Source organism: Narcine bancroftii, chromosome 3 (genome assembly GCF_036971445.1).
Source record: "Narcine bancroftii isolate sNarBan1 chromosome 3, sNarBan1.hap1, whole genome shotgun sequence".
Taxonomy (NCBI): domain Eukaryota; kingdom Metazoa; phylum Chordata; class Chondrichthyes; order Torpediniformes; family Narcinidae; genus Narcine; species Narcine bancroftii.
The window spans coordinates 197,650,312-197,668,258 of NC_091471.1; the positions used below are offsets into that span (position 1 = coordinate 197,650,312).

Here is a 17,947-nt window from a genome sequence, read left to right on the forward strand (position 1 = left end):
TTCTCTTGAATCTGCCGGAGGGAATTAATGCTAACTCGAAGAGCAAGCAGATATTATGTCATTGTGCCTGTTTCATCTATATTTAAGAAGGCTTATTTGTGGATATGATATTGCAAGAGTGGAAAAACTTGTATTCATCCAATTTCAGGTTCCTTTCAGCTTTGCTAACAGCTGTACTCACATATCACCTGGCCTGGGTCCCCACAGTTATGCCGAATGACCATCCTCCTATCAAGACCTTTTATGAAAAACATGCATCACAAGACGTGAATTTATTGGGAAAATCCCATCCATATAATCCTCTCTGGGCACAACTTGGTAAGTAAAGTATATATTTCCTTCTCCCCCATCTTATAACTAACATGTTTTTTTCCCAAGTTGTTATGAAAGGTCTTCAACCTGAAATTTGAAGTGTCCTTCCTTTTTTCTGCAATGCTGTCTGACTTGAGTAATTCACCATTTTTCTGTTTTTATCCAACTTGTACATTCTTTTGAAAACACCAAGTATGCAACCAAATGTTGAAGTTTTTGCTAGTTTCAAAATCTTGTGAATCTGCTTCAGGAGTTTTGGAAATTATAATTTGGTTTTTCAATGATTATCTCTAGATATTGGATAATGTAGGATGCAATCAGCTGCAATTGGCTCTGAAAGTAGCAGAAATACTAATGTGTCTTGGAGAATATGAATCGGCACTAGATTGTGTTGAGCAGCACAAGCTGATACATTACAAATTGCCTTCGAGAGTGAGCATCACCCTGTAACTTCTAAAGCTGCATTTGTTCGGTGAATTCCCATAATTTAAAAGTACAGTCATTTATCCTTGTAAATCCTAGCAGCATCCCAAAGCAATTCACAACTAACAAATTATCACCTGTTGTGCAGGTTACAAAGTAACACATTATGTATAACTATTAATGAGATAAATTAATGGAAATCTGTTCACTTGATGTTAGCTAGAATGTTGGAACACTCCCTTGTGTATCTTTGGTGCCTGGCATTATGTTTATTTTTCAAAAAGCTGGATTGGAATTTAGGAGTATTTTTTTAAAAAATCTGATTTGCTATTCAAGACTGCAACTAATTCATTTTCTCTTTTAAGGTGATTTGTATGGAGCAATTGGCTCACCAGTGAGACTCGCCAGGACTGTGGTTGTTGGGAAACGTAAAGAACTAGTTCAACGACTACTTTATGTCCTTAGTTACTTTATACGGTGCTCAGACCTTCAGGAAAACCAGATGCTGTGGAAGGGCAAACTAAAGGAAGAGGAGAATGTCCAGTCTGGAGCCAAGATCAGCACCATCCTTGAGAAAGGAGAAGTGGAAGAATCTGAATATGTCATGGTCACTGTCCACAAGGATGACCCTGGGAAAAGAAGAGCTGCAGTAAAAGACAAACGAAATGCTGAATTTGATACCTGTGCACAGTGGACCTCTAGACAGTGCTGTGAAATTTCTTCAGGGAATAATGAAACCAAATTTAACAATGCTGGCAGTTTAAGAGAGATCACACCATCAATTGAGGAAACCAAGATACAGTCTGCTGTGATGATGAAAGATGCTGCCATGTGTAATGCTGAGGTGCGCTCATACACTCATGAAGCAGTTGGGTTGGCTGAAAGTTCTGCTTTTGTGTCATCTGATGCAGTTAAGTTAGCTCCAATAAAAAAGTCCCCAGCTTCCAGTGCCAGAACAAGTGTACTGTGTCCAGAAAGGCACCTTCAAAGGAGCCCACACCTACAAGACAGAGTGATGTTTCAGATTGGCTGCTCATTTTCACCTGATTCAGACATTGAGTTGAGAAGGAAGGCAATGGAACAAAATCTTGTGCATCGGGATGGAGAAAACAGAGATACTCAAATGTCAGAAACTGATGCACGATGTCAACCAGTTGTTGACCAGCTAGAGATGACTGAGATTGGGGAAAGAGTAGAGGAAAAGCAGCAACATTGCTTTTTGACAGTTTCTTCCTGTCAAAAGAATTCTAGTGTCTTGGAAGGTTGCACCAAGGACAAAGGCATTGAAGCAAGTGCACTGGAAGAACAAATCACCCAGCTTGCTTATGTCACCAGAGCAAGGACATCTGCTAAATCATCTGTATCCATTGGGCAAAGTGACATGGAGATGGCTGCCACAGTGAAAATTTGTAGTCATAACATGGAAACCTCTTCTTCTGTTGTGATTAACTCTGTTTCTGCTGATCAAGGCTGTAAAGACAGAGTCTCTTTTGATATCCCCTATGAGGAAAATGAGGAATCTGGAAAGAAATCTACCCTCCGAATAGAGGTTGACCTTCCTAGAAATGAAAGTTCTGACAGTGCTCTTGGAGACAGTGACGATGAGGACATATCTCATGATTCATCTCAACAAGAACTCGAATGCTTTCATGAGAGACGACCTGGGATAGTGGAGTTTGAACTTCCAACACCAAGGTTAGATCATTCATGAAGATAAGAAGCTGCATGGAAAGGGGAAAATACTGTATTATGAAAAGAAACCATATTTTTGGTTTTGAAATTATTGTTATTATCATAGCCATTGAATCTGAGAAGCTTCCTCGTCTGTTGTGAGGTTCTCATTGAATACAAAGGCAGAAATACTCAAAAGTCAGGTTCCCCACCGAGTACCTCAAATGTTGTTTATATTTCAAATTTCAAGCATCTTGCTTTCTTTTGCTTTTCAGCTAATCTAACTTCATTCAGATTGCTTGTGACGTGACATCTTCCTTAAAGTGAAGGGAAAAATCCATACTGCAGAGACTTGGGAGTGGAGGCTTGTGTTGGTGTGCTCTGCCCCTTAATATATTAGTCACCCCTTGGTTCAGGAAGAGGAGAGAAATGGAAGGGAATCAGAAGCATGGGTTAATGTATTAAGTCTCTTGAGCTTTCCCACCAGCAGAGAAATGGTGTCCTTTCTGGCAGCGAATCTCATGTACCTGCACTTTCCAAATATCCCTTAGTACTTTTGTTTAACAAGACATTCATTTATTTCAGATTAAAACTTTATTACCTCATCACATCATTGCTTTTTTTTTTGGAGTGAATTCATTTCAAACTTCCCCAAACATTGGTGGACAGACCTGCTTCTAATTTTGTTCCTCAAAAATTTGACTCAGATTATTTGTATGTGGCTTCGCTCAGGAGTTTCAAGGCAAAAATAGCAATGAGTTAACAGTTTCCCTTAAAGTTTTGAAACACTTGGTAAAAATCTCTTGATCTTTAAATTCTTATGAGTACAACCCTTGGGATTTCACATTACCCAAGATTTAAATTGCACTTTCACACCATTATCTGCTAAATTACTCCTCTGTTTTTGTCAGCATGGTTCATTGCAACAAGAAGCAATCGATCTACCTTTCAATGCACCAACACGATTCAGGCATGGTGCATGGCATCACTAAACTTAAGATGTTTCTTTTGACTAATCATCTTAAATTCTAGCCTGCTGTTTTACAGTGACCAGAGTTTATCTCTGATGGTGGTCACTCTGGAATAATGTTATACACTTATTATCTTCAGTGCCATTGTTTTCTTTAAGATTGATTTGTACTAATCATGTTGTGTCCTCGTTCTTGATCCATTTTTAAGCATCCATTTATACAAATCATATTCATCCCATTTCATTCTCCTTCCATTCCCACCAACTTCCCCCTCCCCTCCTAACTCTATCACTAATGTGCAGACTAGTGGCCAATTAACCTATAATCACATTCATATTTAGGACATTGGAGATGATCGAGCAGCTGGGGAACACCCCGTGCGCTCAGAAAGAACTCACAAACTCCACAAGGACAATACCAGAGATTAGATTGAACCCGAGTTGTGAGGGGTGCAAGTTCTTGGAACAGTCACCAGTTGCTTCAAACAATAACTTGGAAGCATCAATGAAAGTGTGGAATTGGAAGCCTGTGAAAGGGGAACTTTTGAAGATCTCTGCAAAATTTCTTTGGTTGTGAATGGATGTTCTTGACTTCATCTAGCTTCATAGATGCTTCACTTTGATACCTTTCAAGCATTTCTAGAGTTCAGTCATTTAATGGTTACTATCAGAAAAGGACACATGATACTAACCTAATCTCACTCATCACTTGCTGTTAAGTCTTGCATGGCCTGGCCTACTCCCCCTACTGATATCAAAACTTATTTTCCTTTTAAAAGATGCATTTCATGAAAGTGAATTAAAAATGTGTTGTAGCATTAACTCATTTGCTTGCCCAACTTTATCTCTTGAAGTTTTCAATTAAAACTACTTCCCCATTGTAACAATTTTATCCTGTGTCTCGACCACAGTATGTTCAGTCTGTGGCTCTCAGCTCATCTCAAACTTCTATTGGCTGCGTAGTCAAGTACACCTGACCTCCCAGTGCAGTGACAAATTACAAGCAGAAATCTCTGGCTCCTGACGGATTTCATTGGTTTCTGTTGCGTAAAACGTGTTAAAATGCTGAATAATCCTTCTCATAATTGAAGATTACTCCTAGATAGGTCTAATGTGGTGGGGGCCACATGTTCACACAAATATCATTTTTTTCAATATATATATTTTCCCTGTTGTTGTTTTGCAGCATAAAAATGAACAGCAAGCCAAGTCTCAATAATTTTGGAAGATCCTTGTTTGGTGGCTACTGCTCACAATATGCCCCAGATTTTGTGTTACATGGAATTAGTTCAGATGAAAAGCTAGCACATTGTTTAATGGAAGATCTGACTCGTGCTGTGCAGGTCAGTAATGAGTTGCTTGCTATTACCTATCACCACTTTGTTGACTGTTTCTAAAGAACTGTAATGAAAGGTCAGTATAGGCAAGTGAAAGGAACACTTGGGTATTTTGTAACAGAGACCTGTGTGGATCATTATTAAAGAGAGAAGTTTACTTCAATTGGAAGTAAACAAGGTTAAGTTGTGGAGGTGATTGAAATATTGTCAAGTATTAAATGCTGATGTATAAGATGATGGATCAGAAATGTAATCAACTTTTTTTAAAAAATAAGCAAGAAGCATGGAAATGAAGAGTGTAAATTGGGTTCATCTTGCACTGTGGAATCCAAATTAAATATCAGAATGAAATGGAGCGCCCATGTCTACCACTGAAGCAGGTCGATCGACTGTGCGCCAAATCGCTGCCCCAGTCGGCCGTATCAAGATGGTGTGAGGGTCCCCCTTCACTCCCAAGGAGAAGCCCGTGTGTTGCCCAGGGGAACTCCCCACTGCCAGCCAGAGAATGACACTGTTACGCGCTGATGTCACTTCTGGAAGCCGGCACACACATCACATCCCTTACGCACAGTGCAAGGAATTGAAATAATAAATAATAAAGCCAGTTACTGGTTCACCCTCGCAATGTGTGGACGTCTATTTTTCCATAGAGCTGCTGTAGCAGATGCTACAGTGGTGACCCTGACGGTTCCAACACTTTGGAACCCTCATCGAACGCGACAGGATGCAGGGTACTGCTACTACTACAGTCAGTGGCTTCAACCAAGATGGTGGGTGTACATTTGCCACCCTTCTGGGTAAACCACCCCAGGAACTGGCTGCAACTGGCCAAGTCACAGTTTCACATCAGTGGCATTGTGTCAGAGGACACTGAGCCTGGCACGTCGTCAGCGCTCTGGACACTACCACTGCAGTCAAAGTAAGTTCCTTCATGGAGAACCCTCCCATGGAGCGTAAGTGCGAGCAATTACGACAGTTCCTCCTTGATTCTCTGGAACTCAGCCGGCACGAGCGCCCCATTCGCATCCTAAATATGGAGGGCCTGCTTTGATTCCCTGTTCCTTTCCAAGCTGCCGGTACACGTCATCTCAGTGGTCTCCAACATGGATTTCAGTGTCCCACACCTGGTAGCCAAAGAAGCAAACAAACTATTCCATACCCCGCAGCAGAGCTCCATCCTCGTGCAAGCCGTCTACAGTCAGTGCCACCATCTCAGCAATCCCACCGGGGCCCCCAGCAGCGGCCGCAGCACAACCACAACGCGACGGGCCCAGAGAAACAGAAAGAATACTGTTTCTACCACCATAGACGGGACCAAAATCCAGGCAGTGCCCCCCCCCCCCCCAGCTCCTACCCCACCGTCAAACCAAACACGGTGATGGGAAGCAGGCAGGCTGCCTGACAATAGTGGCCTCGGCGGTTGTCGCTCTTAAAGGCTAATCTACCTCAGGGACAATGAAAAAAGAGGGACTTCCTTGTCGACACGGGCGCAGAGACAAGCTTCGTCCCACCAACCTATTTCAAGACCAAACACAATCCCAAGGGCATCCCACTGCAAGCAGCAAATGGCTCCTCCATCCTGAGCTACAGAACCTGCCTGGTCATAATCCACTTCACAGGCATGGTTTTCCAGTGGAAGTGCACAATTGTGGCCGTGGGACAGGCCCTACTCAGAGTAGACTTCCTCCGGGCACGTGAACTTTTGGTGGACATGATGAGATGCCGGTTGGTGATCACTACCACTTTTCAGTCATTCCCCCTCAACATGTGACAGTGCCCTTTTCTGCCATTAGAAATCCATGCCCTGGATTGAGATGAGTACGCCTGCCATCTTGCCAAGTACCCAGCCTTACTAATGCCCAATTTCCATGACGCCAAACTGCCACATGGCGTGGAGCACCACATCAAAACTGCCGGGCCTCCAGTGTATGTACAGACTTGGCGCCTCCCACAAGATAAACTTCAAAAAGCCAAGGCTGAGTTCACTGCCATGGAGGAGCTGGGGATCATCCGCCATTCAAACAGCCCCTGGGCCTCCCAACTCCACATGGTACAGAAGAGCTTTGGTGGTTGGTGCCTGTGTGGTGGCTGAACGGCGTGACAGATCCAGACAGGTACCGTATCCCACACGTCAAGGACTTCACCATGAGACTCCAAGGCTGCGGTATCTTTTCCAAGGTAGATTTCGTCATAGGGTACCACCAGATCCCAGTGTCACCCCAAAAACGGCCATCATCACACCCTTCAGCCTTTGAGTTCCTACGGTTGCCCTTTGGACTGAAGAACGCAGCCCAGATGTACCAACGACTGATGGACATGGTCAGTAGGGAGCTCAACTTCATCTTCATCTACCTAGACGATATCCTCATTGCCAGCCCCGACGCCAGTACACAGGACGCACCTGACCCACCTTTTCAACAGGCTGCAGCAGTTCAGACTCACGGTGAACCCAGCCAAGTGCCAGTTTGGCCTAGAAGACACCTGGGACACCTCGTCATCCCAGAGGGAGCCACACCACTGCCGGACAAGGTAGAGGCTATCCAGAACTTCCCCAAGCCAAGCACAACCAAAGGCCTGTAGGAGTTCCTGGGGATGGTAAACTTCTATCATCGCTTCCTGTCGGGAGCAGCCAGCCTCATCAAGCTTTGCGACAAGACGCTCCAGTAGACACTGAACACCACAGAAGCGTTCCAGACCACAAAAGTGGCACTGGTGTTGGCCACAGTCCTGGCACATCCAAACTCCTCCCTGGCCCTCACAACAGACGCATCAGACAGAGCAGTGGGCGCAATGCTGGTGCAATGGGTCATCAAGCAGTTGCACCCCCTGGCCTTCTTCAGCAAACACTTCTGGGTGCCAGAGCTCAAGTACAACGCGTTCGACCATGAGCTGTTATAGACAATAGGTGCTGGAGTAGGCCAATTGGCCCGTCGAGCCAGCACCGCCATTTATCAGATCATGGCTGATCATTCTCCGGCAGTAACCATTCCCTGCCTTATCCCCATAACCCTTAACTCCCCTGCCCACAAGAGCCTTATCCAACTCTCTCTTCAATCTATCCAGTGAATCTGCCCCCACTACCCTCTTTGGCAATGCATTCCACAGACCAACAACTCTCTGGGTAAAAAAAATCTCCTCATTTCTGTCTTAAATGGCCTTCCCTGTATTTTTAAACTATGCCCTCTAGTCCTAGTCTCACCTATCATTGGGAACACGTGCTCTGATTTCACCCTGTCAAGCCTTTTGATAATCCCAAATACCTCAATCATGTCTCCCCTCATCCTTCTAAACTCCATCGCATAGAGTCCAAGTCTTTCTAACCTATCCGCGTATGACAATCCTGCCATCCCGGGAACTAACCTTGTAAACCTGTGCTGCACTCTCTCTAGAGCAAGCATGTCCTTTCTTAAATATAGGGACCAGAACTGGACACAATACTCCAGGTGAGGTCTCACCAGGGCCCTGAACAACTGTAGGAGGGCTTCTCTACTCCCATAATCTAATTCCCTCTTTATGAAAGCCAACATACCGTTCGCCATCTTCACAGCTTGCTGAATCTGCATGCTAGTTTTCAATGACTGGTGAACAAGTACGCCCAGATCCCTTTGCATTACACCACTCCCCAGCTTAACTCCATTTAAATAATATTCTGCTCTCTGGTTTCTGCCTCCAAAATGGACAACCTCGCATTAACTCACATTAAACTTTATCTGCCATCTTTCTGCCCACTCCCCTAAACTCTCTAAGTCCCCTTGCAATTTCCTGACATCCTCCTCGCTCTTTATAGTACCACCCAGTTTAGTGTCATCTGCAAATTTGTTATTTATCCCCTCATCCAAATCATTTACATAAATGATAAACAACTGAGGGCCCAACACCGATCCCCACGGGACCCCACTCATCACATCCTGCCGTCCAGAAAATGACCCATTTATCCCAACCCTTTTGTTTCCTATTTCTCAACTAATTACCCCCGATACCATGCTCCTTCATTTTGCAAACTAGCCTGTGTGGGACTTTATCAAAGGCTTTCTGAAAGTCCAAATGCACCACATCCACTGGCTCTCCCGAGTCCACCCTCCTTGTTACGTCCTCGAAAAATTCCAGGAGATTAGTCAAGCAAGATTTTCTTTTAAGGAACCATGCTGACTAGCACCAATACTATTATTCCTTCCTAAGTGTTCTGCTATTTCTCTTTAATGATGGATTCCAATATCTTCCCACCACCGACGTCAGGCTGACCGGTCTATAATTTCCCTTATTTTCTCTCTCCCTCCCTTCTTAAAAAGTGGTACTACATCGGCAACTCTCCAGACTGCAGTCACTTCCTCCGAATCTAAAGAACTTTGGATAATGTCGACCAGTACTTCCACAATTTCCAGAACAACCTTTCTAAGCACCCTGGGATGCAGCCCATCAGGCCCAGGGGACTTACCAGGCCTCAGTTCTAACAATTTGCTCACAACCACCTGCTTCTGGATCTGAAAATCCATCAAATTCTCTGTTTCCTTCAGTAATTTCACCAAGTCCCTCGATTCTGCTTGACCCCTACCCCTTATCTGATCATAACCAATATCCTTATTGGTGAAAACAGATGCAAAGTATTTGTTAAATTCCTCAGCCATCTCCATGTTCCCATTGATAATTTCACCTTTCTCTGTTTTTAAGGGCCCAATTTTGGCCCTAACCAATTTCTTCCTTTTTACATAACTGAAGAAGCTTTTGCTATTCCATTTTATATTTGTTGCCAATTTGCCCTCGTACTTCATTTTCCCCTCCTGAATGATTTTCTTTGATTTTCTCTGTTGTTTTTTAAAGGCTTCTCAATCCTCTAACCTCCCACTCTGCTTTGCCATCTTGTATTTATTTCTATTGGACCTGATACTGCACTTGATTTCTTTTGTCAACCACAGGTGCCATTTGTTCTTTTTAGAGCCTTTCCTCCTCTTTGGAATGAATATATTCTAAATCCTGTGAAAAATGTCTAGAAATACCTGCTATTTCTGCCCACTTGTCCTCCCAGCTAGAATGTCCTTTCATTTTATTTTGGCTAGCTCCTCCCTCGTAGCTGTATAGTCACCCTTATTTAGCTGTAGCACTAAAATTTCTGACTTCCTTTTCTTCTCCCTTTCCATTTGCAGATTAAAAGTAATTATACAATGGTCACTATTACCTAATGGTACCCCTACCTCAAGGTCCCTTATTAACTCCACGTCATTGTACAGTATCAAGTCCAGAATCAACTTCCCCCTGGTAGGTTCCATCCATAAGGTGCTCCAAGAATGTATCTCGGAGACATTCAAGAAATTCACTCTCTAGCTTTCCCACACCTACTTGATTTTCCCAGTCCATTTGGAAGTTAAAGTCACGCATAAATACTGTATCACTACCACTCTGACATGCCATTTTTAATTCTTTATTTATACTGATTCCTACATCAGAGCCACTGTTTGGAGGTCTGTATATAACCCCCATTATGGTTCTTTTGCCTTTGCAATTTCTCAACTCTATCCAAACAGACTCTACTCCACCTGATTTAATGTCTTTCCTTTCCAGCGCCTGAATTTCATTCTTCACCAACAGAGCCACCCTACCTCCTCTACCTAACTTTCTGTCTTTTTGATAGGACGTATATCCTGGAATATTAATTTCCTAATCCTGTCCCTCCTGCAGCCATGTCTCCGATGTCCATTTGCGCCTCAAGCTCATCCATTTTATCCTTATACTCCGTGCATTCATATACAATACCTTGAAACTGTACCACCCTGCTCTCTCCAATTTGCTGCCTGACACCCTCTCTGAAACTCTCCTATCCCTCTTTGCTCCCTCCAGGTTTGAGATTTCACAGACTGTTGGAATTACCCCATGTTGTCCTTCCTATCCATTTCACTATGTCTGGTTCCCCTCCCCCTGCCAATTCCATTTAAAACATCTCCAACAGCATAATTAAACCTTACTGCATGTATATTGGCCCCCCTTTGGATTTAGGTTCAACCCATCCTTCCTGTAGAGGTCATGTCTCCCCCAGAAGAGATCCCAATGGTCCATGATCCTGAAATCTTGAACCCTGCACCATTCCTCCAGCCATATATTTAACTTCCTAATTGTTTCATTTTTGCCCTGTCCTGCACGCAGCACAGGTAGCAACCCTGAGATTATGACCCTGGAGGTCCTGCTTTTTAATCTCCGTCCTAGCTCACGGTATTCCCTCTTCAGGATCTCCTCCCTCAATTTGTCTATGTCATTGGTACCCACGTGTACCAGGACGTCCGGCTGCTCACACATTCCTCTCAGAATACCATGAACCCTGTCCGAGATATCCCGCACACTGACTCCTGGAAAGCAACATACCATGTGGGAATACTTTGCAGGTGCTCAGAACCTTCTGTCAGTTCCCCTGATAATGGAGTCCCCAATGACCACCTTGTTTGTCCTCCTTCCATTCTGCACTGCTGGCTCCTTTGATCCAACCTAAGACTGTCCATCTTCCCCAACATCATCCAATGCAATATATTTGTTGCTAAGAGGTGTAGCCACTGGAGTGCTCTCCACTGACTGAGCAACCTTCCTCCCACCCTTGACAGTGGTCCACTTACCTGACTCCCCATTCTGGGGGTAACCACCTGCTTGAAAGTCATGTCAATAACTTCCTCACTTTCCCTAATAAACCTCAGATCATCAAGTTGCAGCTCCAGTTCCTTAATTTTATCCTTTAATAGTTGCGTCCCGGTACACCCCTTGAATGCATGCACTCTGGGGAGGGCAAAGGTCCTCTCACTTGCCTCCTCGCTTTCCCTGATGAGCTATTGGTCCTCAAGCTGGAGCTCCAGATCACAAACCTGGTTTCTAAGGAACTTCACCTCATTGCACTTGGCACAGACATGGCCACTTGGGAGGGAGGAACTCTCCCATGGTTTCCACATCTGGAAACTTGAGCAGAGTATTAACCCCATAGCCATGTCTCAGCCCTTTAATGGAAACTGACCAATGAAGGGTAAATAAGAAAGGCCACCTTTCTCCTCACCTGCTTTCTCCGAAGCCTGATGAGCGAAAGCTCAAAGTCCCACTCCTTCGCTGTTCCACTCACTCGCTTAGGCCACTCCCTGTACCTCCCCTCTTATTTGTTGGCCTACTAACCAATTGACCTATTAACCAATTAATTAATTAGACCTACCTCAGTAAATGCCCTTACAATAATACTGTTTACCTGCTCACCTCTGCTCCCTCGAGTGATCGACCAGGGCCCGGTCAGTGTCCTTCTATAGGCCTTACCTTCCCAGCAGCCTCTCCTCCTCGCTCCTCTAACAGTCGCCTCTGACTCCCTCCCCTCCCAATTCGATCAATAGGTCCGCAGGTAAGTGCCTTAAAAAAAGACTGCTTACCTTCTCTCCTCTTGCTCTTTACTCCTTTCCTCTCCCGACTTTACTCTAGGCCCCAGTAAATGCCCTTAGAATAATACTGCTTACTTGCTCACCTCTTCTTTCCTCTGCTCCTTCGAGTGATCAACCAGGTCCCGGTCAGTGCCTTATACCTCACAATACGACACTTCCGGTACATGTTAGAAGGAAGGGTTTTCACCGCTTACACAGGCCACAAACCACTCACCTCCGCACTCAGCAAGGTCTCAGACCTATGGTTGGCGAGGCAACAGCATCACCTCTTCTACATCTCAGAGTACACCACGGACATTCACCATGTCGCAGGCAAGTCCAACGTGGTTGCTGATGCGTTATCCAGACCCATGATCACCGCAACCTCGGGGGCTTGATGTCGCCCAGCTGGCCAAAGACCAGGCGGAGGCCGCAGACATCCAGGCCTACCGGACCGCCATCACCAGCCTAAAGATCAGCAATTTCTGCTCCTCACCAGGAGGCCCATCCCTGTTGTGCGACGTAACCACAGGTTTCCCCAGACCCATCCTACCCGTGACCTGGCAACAGCAGGTTTTGGACCAGCTCCATGGTCTGTTCCACTGCTCCTTAAGGTCCACGGTCCGCCTGTCATTGAAAAGTTTGTGTGGCACAGCATCTACCAAGACGTGATCCTGTGGACCAGAACTTGTTTGCAGTGCCAACGTGCCAAGGTACACAGACACACCAAAGCCCCACTCCAGACTTTCAAACTGGTACAGCGCTGGTTTGAGCACGAGCACGTGCACGTAGACATTGTCGGCCCACTCCCCATCAACCAGGGTATGCTGCATCTGTTCACAACAATTGACCATTTTACCAGTTGGCCAGAACACATGCCCCTACCTATGTGCGACGCAGAGACGTGCGCCAGAGCCTTTTTATCTAATTGGGTCGTGTGTTTCAGAGTCCCGACCCACATTACCTGGGACTGAGGGGCACAGTTCACTTCCTCGCTCTGGACTAATTAACTAGGTTCTGCAGCAGCCAGTTGCACCACACCACACCACAGCCTCAGGCAAATGGCCTGGTCGGTGTTTCCACCGCCATCTTAAGGCAGCCTTGAAATCTCGACTACAAGGTCCAAATTGGGTTATGAGCTCCCGTGGGTGCTCTAAGGCATCCGTACAGCACTGAAGGAATATCTACCAGCCTCGTCCGCCAAGGTGGTGTATGGGTTCCCACTTACCATCCTGGGGACATTCACTTCAAACCACACCACCCCCCCCCCCCCTCCCAGCCCACAGCTCAGCCTTAGACATCCTCCAGAGGTTGAGGGTGCAACCAAGTAGATAGGCACCTCTGCCACCGTCCCGACATGGCTCTCCACCCTACCACGTCCCCGTGGACCTACAATCCACCAACTATATCTTCGTGCGGAGAGGACAAGGAACACCCCTACAGTGTCCCTAAAAAGGCCTATTCAAAGTATTGCAGAGAGACGATGTCATGTTTACTCTGGTCATTGGCAGCCAACAGGACAGATTCACAATTGGCTGCCTCAAGGCAGTGCACCTGGACTCGGGCACAGAGGCCGACTGCCCAGAGACTGTACGGTAACCTCCTCAGCGGGCAGCAGCGATTCGGTGGGGGGGGGGGTGGGTGGTGGACCAGGCCAAGCAACTGCACAGTTAGACGGGCTGAATTGCCTCCCCAGTTGGCCGAATCAAGATGGCGTGGGCCCCCCTTCACTCCTGAGGAGAAGCCAGCGGTTGATGCCGCGTGTTTCCCAGGGGAACTCCCTGCTTCTGGGTGGCGTACTGTTGGCTAGAGAGTGGCGCTGTGACGCGCTGACATCATTTCTGGAAGCCGGTGCACATGTCATGAGAAGTGGGTGTTCCCTTACACGCAGTGCGAGGAATTCAAATAATGAAGTCAGTTACTGGTTCGCCCCCGCATCGTGTGGACATCTTTTTATTCCGTAGCAGATACAACACCATCACCATTTCTCTTCGATGGTCCTCACCACCAGCCACATCCACAGTTGCTGGATGAACTGAAATGTTGCTTCAAAATATGTACCTTTCAGTTACCTGCAGTATCCCAGCAAGTCAAAATGCAATATTATTGTCAAAGAAAAAGCTAGCATGTTGGGGAGCCTGGGAACTGATTGTTGCATCTGAGCATGTATTTTGTTTAGTTCTTCCCGTTTGAGTGTATGGGATTTGTTCTGTGGATCAGGAGCTTGGTTTGATGGCCTTGGGAAACCTTGTAGCCAACTGCACGAGTCTATGGGTTGCAATAGCGGTGAGACGTATGAGCTTCCAAGCAGCATATCTGTTGATCCTGCAAGCATGCAAATGCTCATGTAACTAATCAAAATGGTAGATAATTGAGGTTCAATAATCAAAAGCATAAAATTCATAATTGTAAGAATTATACTTTATGAAAAAAAATGAATTGCTAAATGTAATCTTTTTCACTTTTGTGTTTTAGCATCCTGTTTTGGATGAACCAATCGCAGAAGCTGTCTGCATTGTTGCAGACACAGATAAGTGGTCAGTCCAAGTGGCTACAAGCCAAAGGAAGATGATGGATAATAAACTTGGCAAAGAGGTCCTGGTCTCTAATTTTGTGTCCTGCCTGCTCCAGTCCATTCTTCAACTTTATAAATTACAGCTCCCACCTGATTATGTAAGTACATCACTTGAAAGATGGTGTTATGATTTGTCCCTGAGCAATTGTCAAAACTGGTGTGGTAAATCTGAAATAAAAGAAGAAAATGCTGGGATTATTCAGCAGGGATCTGCAGCAACTGGGTATGTCCTCAGTTTCCTCTCACAACAGTGACACCATTCCAGCAATCAGTTTGACAAACATTAGTTGCTTTCTGGCTTGATCTCACTTTGTCGCAGTATAATGGTAATGAGAAATCTTGCCTGTATTCAAAACTTCTGCAGTGATATTACATCCTGCTCCAACTGCTTGGTTCATCTACATCTGTGCTTTTAGTGTCTGACATTCAAGGTCACCCAAACTTCAACTATTACAATTTAAATAATCCTCTGCCTGTCTATCCTATCAATTTAAATGACCACAATTATCTCCACTACCCTGCATCAGTCATATTTTTGCCATTCACTCAACTTTACTAAATTGTTCTCAAGCATCTTGGCATCCACTTTGCAACTCACAATCCTACCCAATTTTGTGATTTTGGTATGTATAGTTAGAAATATTACAGAAGACTGTTGATGCTGGAATCTGGAACAACAAAATCTGCTGGAGGAACTCGATGGGTGGAGCAGGAGCAGTGAGAGAATAATAATTGTCATTGTTTCAGGCAGGGCCCTCCATCTTTGATCAACCTGCAGAATTCTTCCAACAGATTGTTAGAAATACTCCATTCCGTTTCCTCAACCAAATCATTGATTTAACAAGCTGGGTAGCATGCACTGATCCTGTCGGCACCTCAGAGCTGATGACAAATAAACAATGCAAGCGCAATAAAATCTTTGAGATAAATTGTTGCACAAAATGTTCATTGTGGAAATTTCAGTGCAAGTTTTTAAAAAAAATTGTTTGCATTAAACTTCAAACAGGCTTGTTTCTTTTCTTGGCCTTGTATTGGTTACATCCAAATTGTAACATCCCAGTGGTACCTTCCGAAGTATGCAAGTTGTTGCCTGTCATTTCTTTGTAATATTGCCTGTGTAAAGGCTGGTGAGAGGGCTAAATGGCTCCTACCGATTCAATAGATATTCATTTGAAGTAAAGAAAAAATGCTGGCAAAAAACTCAGCATGCCAGACAAATTTCATTTACAGTTAATCATCTGTGTTGACAATGATCACCAAGTTGATGACAAAAGTTGTGCATCTGTTCGCAAATATTTGTTTAATCAATAAACCTGTATATTCCCCTTTAGGAAGAAACATTTCTTTCAAGAGATATTTATTTGCATTTTGTGACTGTCGACATTTTATTCTGAATTGTTATATTTGGATTCTTTGCACAGAATTCTGTTTCAGCAGAATTAATTCTGATAGCTGCTCTTTTTTATTACAGTGTGTGATCCATCTTGAGGATAGACTTCAAGAGCTGTATTTTAAAAGTAAACTCCTGTCTGAGTACCTCAAAGGCCAAACTAGAGTCCACATAAAAGAACTGGGAATGGTGCTGGGGTAAATCTCAATATTTCAACTATTCTGTAGCTATGCTCGAGTCAAAAAGCTATGTTCATATTCCACTCCAGAAACTGGAACTCTCTTGTCATATTGAAAGAGGGCCACATTGTGCCTTGCAGATTAAATGCTAAGATGAGGAGACCTCTGTTGTGGGTGGTTGTTTTTTGAAACAAAAATCCTATGGCTTCTTTATTTCAATGAAAACCATATCGATATAAATTATAAACTTAAAGAAATTATTTTCTGACAAATTTTGAACTTTCACTTTTTGTCTCTCACTGGAAGTAGAGTTTTTCCTTTAGTGAAGCTCTCTTTTATGAATTAATGTTTTATTCTGCAAAAATCAAACAAGATCATGAGCTGCTGTCGGTCATTGTTTTGCACAGCAATATTTTAGTGAGATGCTGCCTCGTGCTGAAGTCTGCAGCTGCTGTGAAGTAAAAGCTTTGCTTCAGGGTGAACATTTTGCGGGAGTTCCGGGTGCCTAATTCGGTTTTGATAGGGCACATTTTAATACTTCTTTTTAATGTCTCTGGTGCCTCGTGAATTAAACAGTATACAGTAAGATTTTTGTCCAAGCCAAGATGCCTATTTTAGCTATTTCCATTTGGCCCACATCTGTTTGAACCTTTCCTCTTCATCGACTTGTCCAGATGTGTTTTAAACATTTTCATTGAACCCACTCTACCAAACCTTTGACAGATCATTCTGGATGCCAAAACATTACTCATCAGGTCCTCTTTAAACCTGCCTCCTCTCATCATAACTTGTTGTCTTTGTTTTAGACTCTTTTAGTCAGGCTGGATTGTTGGTCTTTTATTCAATCCATGCCCCTCATAATTTATAAACCTCTGTAAGGTCAGCCTTCAGCCTCCTTGGCACCAGAAAAAGATGTCTCAGCTTATGCAATTTTTCCTTATATCTCAAGCCCTCCAGTCCACCATTTTCTGTGACCCTTTGCTGCATCCTTAATCATTTTCTTCCTATAGTATGGCAACCAGAATTGAGTACAATGTCGCACCTAACCAACATTTTGTAAGTCACTAAATCATGTACTCACTCAATGAAGGCAGGCATGCCATATGCCTTCTTCACCTGTCTATTTGTTTTTCAGATGTAGGTCTTGCTGTTCAGGCCCCAGAGTTAATCATTATATGTATCCTGGCTTGTTTTACCTTTCCTGAAGTGGTCTGAGTTTTTTTTGGGGCGGGGTGTTGGAACTTCAGCAATGCTAACTGCAATATTAGTTTAGCCAAATAATTACATGGGGCTTTTTTGTACGCATGACCACATTTTTTTTATGCATATGGTTTGCATGCATTATATATTAATCCCCCTTCATATTGCTTGACTGAGTTGGAATCCATCAGCCAACAGGGATGTCCATGATCTTCCAAAGATGGTAGTTCTAAGTCTGTTTTCGTAGTACTTAATACATGTACAGTAAAATCGCTGGTATCCAGCACTTGCAGGGATTGCAGATGCCGGATATAGAAATAGTCAGGTTGCCTAAAACACAATTACAATGCCTAACTAATACAGCTCCATTAAGAATAAACTGTTTAAAAAAACAAAAGTGTAAAATGTAAAGTGATTTGAAAAAAAAATCAGTATTATCGTCCTTAATTGTGTCAAGTTCACTTTAATTGGGTAATTCCCAGTCGCTTGCACTGTAACAGCGTTGTGCTAACCATACCGC

The 17,947-nt window shown here is 44.1% G+C and overlaps 1 protein-coding gene across 5 annotated transcripts in view; it reads left to right on the top strand.

The window, feature by feature from the left end:
* LOC138757997 (folliculin-interacting protein 2-like) overlaps positions 1 to 17,947 on the top strand; it is a 133,106-nt gene that overhangs the window by 110,229 nt on the left and 4,930 nt on the right. For all 5 annotated transcript variants that reach the window (XM_069926230.1, XM_069926233.1, XM_069926234.1 and 2 more), the window contains 5 exons: positions 149 to 318; positions 1,101 to 2,430; positions 4,563 to 4,719; positions 14,559 to 14,756; positions 16,130 to 16,245. In XM_069926230.1, coding sequence (XP_069782331.1) covers positions 149 to 318; positions 1,101 to 2,430; positions 4,563 to 4,719; positions 14,559 to 14,756; positions 16,130 to 16,245 — 1,971 coding nt within the window. The remainder of the gene's footprint in view (positions 1 to 148; positions 319 to 1,100; positions 2,431 to 4,562; positions 4,720 to 14,558; positions 14,757 to 16,129; positions 16,246 to 17,947) is intronic.